The 12316-nt window shown below is 41.8% G+C and overlaps 1 protein-coding gene across 1 annotated transcript in view; it reads right to left on the bottom strand.

The window, feature by feature from the left end:
- Nucleotides 1–466: 466 nt before the first annotated feature.
- The window catches only part of LOC124871248 (diacylglycerol kinase gamma), a 183215-nt gene continuing 171365 nt past the window's right edge, over nucleotides 467–12316 (bottom strand). The window contains exons 24-26 of the mRNA XM_047370405.1: nucleotides 7792–7912; nucleotides 3551–3611; nucleotides 467–583 (exon numbers count right to left, since the gene is read on the bottom strand). Coding sequence (XP_047226361.1) covers nucleotides 485–583; nucleotides 3551–3611; nucleotides 7792–7912 — 281 coding nt within the window. The 3' untranslated portion in view covers nucleotides 467–484. The remainder of the gene's footprint in view (nucleotides 584–3550; nucleotides 3612–7791; nucleotides 7913–12316) is intronic.

Raw genomic sequence — 12316 nt, 5'->3', positions numbered from 1 at the left:
CTATGGCGTGATGAGAGTCTGTGGGGAGACCCAGAGACAAGTGCTCTTACAAGCAGCTGTCATTTCATTATTCATACAGGTATTTTAACCAAGATGAAGGCCTCACTCCTTCACTCGCCAGCACTCCTCAATGTAGTGTGTGTCAGTCTCTAATGGATCGTCATATGACATGCCTCTTTGACTGTCCAGACCCAGCAGCTCAGCTGGCAGTGCCGTATTGGTGTGTGACTTGGATTTTCTGGGTAGGACTATTCAAGGCGCTGAGGGAAAGGATGTTTTAGGTTGATGGTTGGTACTGTCTGTTGCCATCTTTGCAGGTTCTGTTAAGTATGAAATCTCTGTAGACATCACAACTTTAGGAACAAAATAAATTTCCCATGTTTATAATCCAAACTGGCAGCAACACAGCTGTTTTCTGATAGGCCTGTGTGTGCATATGTTTTTCGTAAAAGTGTGTGTGTTTTTGAGTTGGGACGTTTAAGTCCTAGTCGCGGCTACAGTTGCGCTTCTTGAAGAAGAAGAAGGGCATCTTCTGAGGTGGTCCCAGCAATATGGGGACCTGGTTCTTGTGTGTGATCATGACCTGTAAAAGGAAGGAAAGAAAGTGATGGAATCTGTTTGCAAAAACCCTGCTTGCTTTGCTTGACACGCTTACTAGGCTGACAGTCATCACTTTCTGGCATTTTATAGCTAAATAACTCAGTGTGGCCTTGAAAATGACTGACAAGAGAGGCTTTGCTGCACTGTGACAATTAACTGACTCCCCCCTGTGAGGTGTATAATATGCTGTGAGATTTGATGGAATGACATTGTTGGAGGTCAAGGCCGGGCATATGCAGAGGTGGCTGAATGAAAGAGTTGGGAAATCAGCCAAGACACAACCAAAGTAGAGCAACAAGGAACTTGGTAGGGCACTCTGCCTTCTATACTAGCTTTGAAAGATAGGATAGCTTCAGCACCTCGCATAGGTATTTATACTCATTCAACATTTTTGGAATTTATCACATTAAAACAACAAATTGTTTTATTTGGAATTTTATGTGACAGACCGACACAATGCAGTACATAACTGCACATTTTCAGAATTTTCCAGAAAAAAATAAAAATAAAAAAATCTGAAAGAGAATGGTTGCAGCATCCTGCTGTGGAGAATCTTTTGTTCAGCAGAGACATGAAAAATTGTCAGGGTTTATTGGAAGATAAATGAAGCTAAATACATGCAAAAGACTTGAGGCTCAGGTTGAGATTCAGTCCATTGTCCTTCAAGCAGGACAATTACCCTAAACATAAAACCAGAGCTACAATAGAATGGTTCAATTTAAAGGAGAATCACGAGAGAATGGCCTAGTTAAAGTCTCAACTTAATTCCCACTGAGAATCTGTGGAAAGTGACTGAGCTTGAGCTATTTTGTAAAGAACAATTGGCAAAAATATACATACATCTCTAGATCTGCAAAGCTGGTAAAGACATACCCCCAAACCAAAAGCTAAAGGTTATGGTGATTAAAAGGAGGCCTTCCAACCTAAGATAATTTGACAACAATACCAGTGGAAATGTGCAAAAGGCTACTCAGGAGTTATCAGACAGATTTGATTGCTGCAATGTGAATACAGATTTCTCCACTTATTATTAAGAAGGGTATAATTAATTTTTGACATGCTGTTTTTTTATTAAAATGTAAATAAAACAGATTTTTTTTCAAAACTAAATACCTTTTGAGAGATGCCGGTATAATTTCCAACCATCATAGTTACAGCAAAAGCTGTAACTATGATGTTGCTGAAAAGAGAATGACTGGTTGGATTGTGCACAATGTCAAACAGGTGAATTCATGTTGATTTGGACTAAAACGTGGAGTTTAAAGGGTTCAGATGGAATCAGTATTGCAAAAATGTGGGATATTACTAAAAGTACATATTTATTTTCAGAAAACAACCTAAAAATAAGTTTTTGTCATTCATACTTAAATTGAAAACAACTAAACCAATTCACCCACAACATTATAACCAACAGAATTGCTGTGTAGTACTGAGGCGTTATCAAAAAGGACTGCAGGATTCTTGAACGATTGGGAGAATTGTTAAAGTATTGTTTTTGAAAAGACCCATCACAAACCGTAATAGGCAAAACAAGTGTTTTGCTTTACATGCAGATACATTTCTTATTTGGATTGAAGTATATCTGGCCAGAGTGAGTAAATGAGAACAAAATTAAATTACTGATTCTTACTCATGAAGAGTGAGAGTTGGCAACCCTGCCATATTACATGATCACCTGCAGAATAGACCCTTTTGCATCTCAATATTTTTTTTTCCTGTGAAGTGCTGGTTTGATACAAAGATAAGTTCAATTTAACTCTGCGCATTATTGCAGAGTCACAAGTGTGTCCCTCTAACTGCCAGTGGTTGGGGGTACTGGCCCCAACAGCTGATTTTTTCTTAATGTGCAGCAAGCTATGCAAGCCAAGAACCTGAAATTGTCAGGATCTGCCATTTTGGGTTTTGTTTTTGTTTACTTTTTCTGTGGGTTTTTAGTTTATTTTTCTTAACGATTTCTTCGTAGATCCTTGTGTTCATATGTTGCTCATGTTCCCCAGCAGGTCAATGCTACTTAGTTTTGTTAGCTAGTTCCTTTTCCCCAGGTCTTCTGTTCCCTTCTGTTTATTGTTACTTTAGATTTAGTTTTTTCCCCCAGGGTTGTCATTTTAGTATAGTTCTCTTTTGTTTAGGCTCTCGTGTTTAACTCCTTTCTGTCAGGTCATTAGTTGCTGCCAGTCATTTAGTATTTGTTTATTTACTTTTCCTGTCAGTGTTTTTCTTTATGTCCTCAGACTACTTTGCTAGTTCTTACTTTCCTGATTCCTAATCTTTTGTTGGTTATAGTTTCCCTAGATCTATTCCCTGACTTTTGTTTCCCTGTTAATTAGTCTTGTCAGATTCATTTCCCCCTCAGGTCTCTGCAGCTTATACTCACATCTGTTCAGCATTCATCTAATTACTTGCCTCCCTTTCTCATTGGTTCCACATTGCACTTCCCCTAGTTTAAAAACTCACTGTTTCTCATTTTCATTTGCTGGTTCCTCCCGTTAACTACCCTGCTGTTTCTCTGCCGACTCTCTGCACTACCTTGTTGGCAACTTGTGTAAGTTTTTGGAAAACGTTTTTCACTAAACGAAGAACGTTTTCTATCATCATTCTGCTGCCCAGTGTCTATCTGCGTTTTGGTCCAAACCCACCACAACCACTGACAGAAATCTCCATGTATGATCAATCTTCATCAACTAGCACAAAAATTCCATATGTATTCTAATGCCTTTAAGTGTGACAACTAGCTGCATGTCAAACTGGAAAACTTTCTTTGACATTTCGTGCGGTAGTGGCTTCTTGAAACGCTTTTTTGAAGAATTCATTTTTCTCATGGAATATTTTGACCATTATGATCTGTATGAATGAACTGTAAAATATGATATAGTGCTACACATGATGGCCAGTATGGTCTGGGAATTATGAATGAAATTGTTTTTGTGGAAACAAATCACTGCACTCTTACCGTGCAGGGTGGCTGCATCCAGGGCTCACCATCGATCTGCATGGGAAGCCGCCGAGAGGTCCTGAAATGAAACAACAGAAGTACGATAAGTGAGAAGTTAGTGTGGGGAGCATGGGTGCCAGAGATGGGCAAAGGTTGTGAAGGTCAGATATCATACATCTTCGAGGCAAAAGAGAAGCCCAATAACACTGTCCCAGGGCAGGGTCAGACACTGCTCTCTTTGTTCCCATGAGAGCAGTTCCCAGACAGGCCCCCACTCTTTAAAATCCCCAAGCCCACTGTCCACACACACACACACACACACACACACACACACACACACACACACACACACACATAGCCAATAACGGTTTAAGGCTTTAATGCATGTCTCTGTGACTGAAGAGAAACACTCTATGGGAGAATGTCTGAGACAAATACTCATACAATTCCGGTTTAGAAAACTATTGGGGTGAATTTCAGAACAAGTAACGGGAGAAGTAAGACAGACCAATCTAAATATCCTCTCCTTGTTACAATATCTAAAACACAGTGGACACATATCTGAAGTAAAATAAAGTGTTAGTATTCTGTCCTGCACTCTGACTCCATCTCAAAGACATCCTTATCAAAAAAATTGATTATGAAAATTCTGAATCAATGAGAAGTGTTTAGAGTCAAATTGTTAGTGTTCCTTAAAGTCAGTAGAACTTTTGTTTTGGGTTAGTTTGTAGTTTTTTTAATTACTGTCCGTCCCCAATCTACTGTCTCTGGAAGAATATCATTCTGTCTTTCTGAATGATCTCTATCTTAAAGTAAACCTCTGCAAAACTTTTATATGATCCAACCAACCAACCAACTGGTCAATAGGTTCCTGAACAATGGAGGATGCTCCCCCAACTGCTCCCCCAATTTTAAAACTGGGTGTACAAACTTAGGTTTCTGCTCTCTAATATTTAACCCAAAGAAATCTGACCACTCTCTGTACTGTGATAAATTTAAAAAGGTTTTAACAGTCATTTTATATATTTTTCATTTATCAAGCAAAAAACTAATTTCTAAATGTTAGTCCTACTACTTCACTTCTGACTTCCTATGATCCAATTGGCTGCATAAATGCTGCTTCATCTTTATGCAATGTTTTCAGTCATACAGTTTACAGGATTGAAAGTTGAAATGACCAGAATCTCAATCAACTTTTTATGTGTTATAACAGTGCTGCATATCAAACCCCATAAGTGCTGTGAATCAGACCTCTCAGCAATCTCTGTGCGACAGGAAAAGAGGGTTAGGGTGAGGGTTGCTACCCACCACTCGTAATAACAACACCCCAGAAACTTTGACCTAAATCTAGCTGTAAACTCTTAAAATAGGTTTATTAATTAACATTTAACCAACTCAACAAAAATGAAAAAAAAGAATTAACTAAGGCATAATCTCTGAATGTCGTCGTCTTCCGCTTATCCGGGACCGGGTCGCGGGGGCAGCAGACTCAGCAGAGACGCCCAGATGTCCCTCTCTCCAGACACCTCCTCCAGCTCCTCCAGGGGGAGCCCAAGGCGTTCCCAGGCCAGCCAAAAGACATAGTCCCTCCAGCGTGTCCTGGGCCGTCCCCTGGGCTTCCTCCCGGTGGGACGTGCCTGGAACACCTCCCGAGGAAGGCGTCCAGGAGGCATCCGGTATAGATGCCCGAGCCACCTCAACTGGCTCCTCTCGATGTGGAGGAGCAGCGGCTCTACTCCGAGCCCCTCCCGGATGGCCGAGCTCCTCACCCTATCTCTAAGGGAGTGCCCGGCCACCCTACGGAGGAAGCTCATTTCAGCCGCTTGTATCCGGGATCTCGTTCTTTCGGTCATGACCCAAAGTTCATGGCCATAGGTGAGGGTAGGAACGTAGACTGACCGGTAAATTGAGAGCTTGGCTTTTCGGCTCAGCTCTCTTCAACACAACGTACCGGCACAGTGCCCCCATTAATGTGGAAGTCGCACCGACTGTCTGTCGATCTCCCGCTCCATTCTTCCCTCACTCGTGAACAAGACCCCGAGATACTTAAACTCCTCCACTTGAGGAGTGTGATCCCCCTGTAGTTGGAACACACCCTCCGGTCCCCCTTCTCATGAAGGGGGACCACCACCCCAGTCTGCCAGTCCAGAGGCACTGTCCCCGACCGCCATGCAATGTTGAAGAGGCGTGTCAACCATGACAGCCCTACAACATCCAGAGACTTGAGGTACTCAGGGCGGATCCATGTATGATCAATGCGAAGCCTTGCCACTGCGGAGCTTTTTAACCACCTCGGTGACTTCAGCCTGGGTGATGAAAGAGTCCAACCCCGAGTCCCCAGCCTCTGTTTCCACCACGGAATGCGTGATGGCAGGATTGAGGAGATCCTCGAAGTACTCCTTCCACCGCCCGATAATGTCCTCAGTCGAGGTCAGCAGTCTCCCGCCTCCACTATAAACAGTGTTGGCGAAGCACTGCTTCCCCCTCCTGAGGCGCCAGACGGTTTGCCAGAATCGCTTCGAGGCCAACCGGTAGTCCTTCTCTATGGCCTCACCGAACTCCTCCCAGGCCCGAGTTTTTGCCGATAGGACTCCTTCTTCAGCTTGACAGCATCCCTTACTGCCGGTGTCCACCACCGGGTTCTGGGATTGCTGCTGCGGCAGGCACCGCAGACCTTACGGCCGCAGCTACAGGCAGCATCATCGACAACAGATGCGGAGAACATGGTCCATTCGGACTCTATGTCTCCAACATCCCCCGGGATCTGGTCGAAGCTCTCCCGGAGGTGGGAGTTGAATACATCCCTGGCCAAGGGCTCCGCCAGGCGTTCCCAGCAGATCCTCACTATGCGCTTGGGCCTGCCAAGTCTGTCCGGCTTTCTCCTCCTCCAGCGGATCCAACTCACCACCAGGTGGTGATCAGTGGACAGCTCAGCCCCTCTCTTCACCCGAGTGTCCAAAACATGCGGCCGAAGGTCTGATGATATGACAACAAAGTCGATCATCGACCTCTTGCCTAGGGTGTCCTGGTGCCAAGTGCACTGATGGACACCCTTATGTTTGAACATGGTGTTCGTTATGGACAATCCGTGTCTAGCACAGATGTCCAATAACAAAACACCACTCGGATTCAGATCGGTCTCCACTTCGTCCGCCACCCAATCCTCTTTGCACCGGTCCCTCACGGTTCCCCCTGCAGGTGGTGGGCCCACTGGGGGATAGCCTCGCGTCTCTCGTTCGGGCTTGGCCCGGCCGGGTCCCGTGAGGAGCAACCCGGCCACCAGGCGCTCTCCGACGAGTCCCGACCCCAGGCCGTACCGGGCGACGTCACGTGCCTCAATATTTTGGTCCTCATGAGGGAGTTCAAAATTATGGTGTTTCCAACCACAACACCATCAATCCCAAGACACATACTGCTTGCCATGAGTATCGTAATATTTTTGTAACCCCATTTCATGACCTGTTGATATTGTTGGTCTATGTTAGTTTTTTTGGGTGTCTTGGGGCTACCAATATGGTGGCCAGCCACAGTGTTAGGGTTGGGTTTGGGGGGTGAAATGAAGTGCTTTTCCAAATTTTCTTACCCATTTTGGAACATAATCAGATGGCCATGAACTGGTCTATACCAGTATCAACAAGCAGTAACATTTTCCTACAAAAACACCCCAAGGTTCATGAATGGTAACCAGTTCTTCTCCACTGGACATGTTCCCTCTGTCTCTCATTAATGTTTCTGTGCACTTAATGTACCAGATATCAAATCATTTTTAACTCTGTGTTCACCAGAACTCTTCCAATGACTATCTCAATAGCAATAATTATTTTCTAGTAGGTCTCTCCGCATGCACATTATAACCTCTACCAATGGATAGATACTAAAAGACACAGGTCCCTCCTCTACTCAATGATTACCCATGACTACTTCAATTCTAATCATTAAAGACCAGTGGTTACCATGTACTCCATTGGTTACCATTGGTACGATGGCTAACACCATGGGAAACCAGTGGTTTACCATTCTATATATAATTTACTACCTACAGAGATGTTATTGTTTGGACAAGAAGGCCCCAAAATTCTCAAAAGGAATACATTTTTTATTCTGCATGTACATGCGATTAATGCATTTTTTGTTCTGCATGGTTAAACTGGAACATGAAAACAGGGTAGTGACAAAGGAAGACAGAAAAGAAGAGCAGAAGTAGAGAGGTGCGAGGAACAGAGCTTCAGTATGGGGAAGTGATGGCAGAAGCAGCTGACCTGATAGTGACATTGGCACACTGAGCCAGTCTGCGTCCTGCGCTCTTTAGCCCAGTGTAGATCTGCCCCATTTCTATCGCCCCCTCCAGGCCAACCACCTCCAAGAGCTGATCACTGAAGTCTGGAAGGTAACAAAGAAACACAAAGACAAAAAAAATTACTGGTGTTTACCAAAGAAGTGAGATACAGGAATAGGATGCAGGAAAATACATACGTTAAACACTGAAAATAAGATCCCCGGGCATCATCATGAGACCTTGTTATGATTTTGAAACTATGATATTTCTTGTGAAAGTGAAGTTTGTCTTGCAGAGCCCTATCCAGTTCCTGTCAGAAGCAGTCAGAACCTCAGATAAACAGGGAAGTGCTCTTGAGTTGCTCTGTTGTTTTGATGTAGTTTACTGACCAAGAGTGCTTGTCAGACTGGCTCATTACATAAACAATAAAGGTGCATCTATTTATTTGAAATTTGCTAAACTAAAAGGGCTAAACTAAAAAGTGCATTTACAATTTTTAAGTATGGCTGGGATGTGATCACCTCTAAAATCTGAAATGCTTAGACTCAGATGTGGACAGGATGATTCTACACTAAATGGACATTCTAGCACCGTTTCAAGAAATGTATTTAATTCTGTTTAAGAATACATTATTACGCAAAACCGGAAATTAATAATAATAAATAATAAATCTTAAATTATATGTTTCTTAAATAGTTGAAGTGCCATTGAACATGTGGGCAGGATGAATCTCCTGTAGTGGTCTGTATTACAGTGAATCCAAACAAGTCTCTGACTGAAGAAACTCGTTGTATTACAGTCTCATGAAGTGGATGCTCAGGGTGGGTCAGCATGCTTTTCATTTTATAAAATATCATTCTTTGTTATCCAGGTGATTTATTCCTCTGGAAATGCAATAGAAAACAAATTTTCTACAAAGACAATTGTGACACAAAAGAAATAATAATTTAAGATATGAGGAATTCAGAGAACCTTGGAAGATAAAAGCAGAGAGCTTTTGCAGGACATGGACATGGAGAGGACCTTTGGCTCTGGCTGCATTAAAGGCTTTTGTCAGATACAAAAAACAGGTCAGAGGGCAGGTTGAGCTTGCATCCATGGTGGCTAGCCTGGGTGATAACTAAAACACCTGCATGACGCTGAAAAGCTGATCTTTAAATTACTTTCTGGGCCACTAATCTTGTTTTGAAGTACAGGCTTTCATGTGTTCTGATGACACGGTAAACAGCAAATTCTGTTGTGTGCACCATACACTCAGAATAGTCAATGCTTTGAGCAACATTTTACTTGTAAAGCCTTTAGGCATAGGAGAATAATGTTGCCTCAACTTGAACTTCCTTCCCTTTCTCTGTGTGTCTGCAGCATGACATGCCTGACATGCCAAGACAGGCTGAATCAGACTTTCTTTTGGTGAAAGGAGGCCACAATAGGATAGATGCGCTCACAACAAGCCTTACATTGAAACCTTAGTGTGTCCAAAAGCCCCCTTTGTGTTTCTGTTTTGTGTACCACCCAGTATTTACAGACATTTATAAAAAAAAAGTTCAAGGATAATTCTCTTCCACAGTTCACCTCGAACAATCCTTACTCATAAGTGACCTGACAGCAATGACAAAAACTCCATTTTGAGTGGCCCCAGACACTCCTTCAGATTCGTTGTGAAGTGAATGTTAAGCAGAAAATCAGAGAAATGTTTTGTACTCTCGGCCAGCGTGATAATTTCAGAGGTGTGACAGCAGAAAGTGTTGGCAGCAACTCGTCCACACTAATTAAGTGTTTTGGCAAACACATCACATGGCAACAAGAACCGGGCTGGCTTTTATTTCGCTGATTTGGTTTCATCGACTTCTCCTTCTTGTTATTACCCCTATCACTTAGTTTATTCTGACTAAGAAATGATGTGGTTTGGCACCTCTGAACCCTAATGTATTTTACAAACAGAATAAGCTGACTGCTTCTAGTAATCTAAGGAAGCAAAAAGACCTAAGGCATTAAAGTAAAAGGAACACTATAGAAGATAGTGTTCCTTTTACAAAGTAAAAGGAACAATACATAAAAGTCAAAGTAAATTTATAGATATTTACTCTGACTTTTAGTCCATCAAAGATAATTGATTCGTCACATTATAGTCACAGATTCCAATGAATTTTATTAGAATGTTATGTGATAGTGCCTAATAATGGAATTGAAAGAAAATGATAAATTGATTAATACTTAAATATCAGAAAAATGTTTTCTGTATTTGTACTTAACCGCCTTTACCCTCATACCCTTTAATAAAATCCAGTAGAAACTAATTACCTTCAGAAGTCAACTATTAGTAAGCAGACAGACTGATAAATAGAGAATTAATCAGAAAAGCAGCTGGGAGACCTCTTGAGGAGCTGCAGAGATCCCCAGCTCATGTGTGACAATCTGTTGAAATGACAACTTGCTGGTTGGTAGGTGATCAATTACTTGCATCCAATAACATGATAATTAATTATTTAAATATCATACAATGTGATTTTCTGGATTATTTTTAGATTCAGTTTCTCACAGTTGAAGTTTATGTACAATGAAAATTACAGTCCTTTTGTGTAAGTGTATCAAATACATTTTTTCCCTCACTGTATACCATATGACAAACTTTTGTACCTATTCACATTAGCATATTCTCTTAAATTAATTAAATTAATTACTAAATATCTCCCACCCCAATGTTAGAATGAGCTGGAAGTAGAGATTAATGGTATTACCAAATGAGAAACTTATCCTGTGTTTTTTCAAAGTCTTCTAAAAGTATTGCTTAAAGCTAACAGAAGAATCATTGATTTATTTTCAGATCTGGGCATTTTCTTGGTATAAAGCCTCTTTTTTTCAAGGCAGAACTGAGATCAGGAGTTTGGAATCACCATCCAGGAGTCTCTCAGCCCCCTGGGGGTCTCAACACTGCATGCGACCCTGACAAGCTGCTACTTGCCATGCTGCCTGTTATGACTGGAACCACTGGCTCTGTGAGCCTCTGTTACAGTGTAAACAAAGTAAATAATTTTCCAACCTTGTCAGAGCTTGCTTGGCCTACTGGCATTGTTTTAACTCACAAACAGGAAACAGTTGTGCTGTGCTCTGGAAAGGAAATTGCTTCTGAAAAAGACTCACACCCCACCAGACTCAGGACCAGTCTGAGTCATGCTATGACAGAATTTGACTGAGACGGGAATGTACACAAGAAAAAAACACGTAAAGACATCTTCCAGACACACCACATGTTTTTTTGCTAAGATAACTGCTGTAAATTAGTAATATACTGATTTAATGTTAAATGGTAATTGGACACGAAAGCAATACATAATATATATTTTAAAACATTTGTACATTTTCCATATGAATTTAGTTGGATATAGCTGAAACAGTGACCTCACTGTGGCATGTATTGTCTCAGAATAACCATATTATGCTCTATTTCAGATAAGTTTTATTCCTTGTCTGTGAGATCATGCATAAAAACTGAAATGGAGCTCCATATGTGGGTAATTTTTTTCAAAGGCTGTATTGAATTTCAAAACTTTTATTTCAATTTATTTATTTAAGAAAGGACAGCATACATTAATAAACAGGTAAACACATTCACTGTTAATGTACCTCATTTAGCCAGCGGATATAAATTTCAGAATTGTATTGTTTTCATTCTTCTTTCTCTCCTCGGTTCTTTTCTCCTTTTCTCTCTTTTATATACCGTATTTTCCGCACTATAAGGCGCACTAAAAAACCTTTAATTTTTTTAAAAAACGACAGTGCGCCTTGTAATCCGGAGCACCTTATATATGGATCAATTGGTTAATTGGTTGATCCATACTGGTTGTACACGGCGCTCTGTCAAAATGTTTCAGTACGACTGGTAAACTACAAAGCCGCACCGCTTGCAGCATTACGGCTACCGTAGTCAGGGGCGTCGCCGAAGTAATAGCGGTAAACACCTGTACTGTGCTTACTCCTAGTCCAACACCACTTGTGTGTGTATAACGTTTGAATGTACTGTTGCAGGAATTGCCTGAACTATATGTGATTAGAAGCTCAGTGTGTGGAGTGTATGTTTCGTGTGTGTGTATGGAAGATGTTGACATTACTCCTCCGGACAGAGGTGGCGCTGTGTGCTGCCGTAGCTGAGAATCAAGAGTGAAGGAGTGACGTCGGTATTATTGTGTGTGTGGGGTGGGTAGAGACGGCGACCGGAGCAGCGGTGTATGAGTCTGTAAGCCCTGTGTTTTTACGTGCTGCAAAGTCATTAAAATGAACCCCGAATCTCGTCAACAACTCAGTGTTTTGATGCTGTTTCTTCATGCTCAACTCAGCAACGTATGAGTGAGGGAGTTAACCCCGAGGAAACAAGTAACTTCGGCCCTGGAGAAAGCGTCTCCCCTGTGTCATCAGACTACGGTCAGGGGACAGAAACAGGAAAGGTTAACAGTACTAACGTTTGATTTAGTGCATCAAACTGTTTCTTTTACGTGTTTACTGAATCAGGG

Source organism: Girardinichthys multiradiatus, chromosome 7 (genome assembly GCF_021462225.1).
Source record: "Girardinichthys multiradiatus isolate DD_20200921_A chromosome 7, DD_fGirMul_XY1, whole genome shotgun sequence".
NCBI lineage: Eukaryota > Metazoa > Chordata > Actinopteri > Cyprinodontiformes > Goodeidae > Girardinichthys > Girardinichthys multiradiatus.
This window is presented reverse-complemented; position numbering and strand designations above follow the sequence as displayed.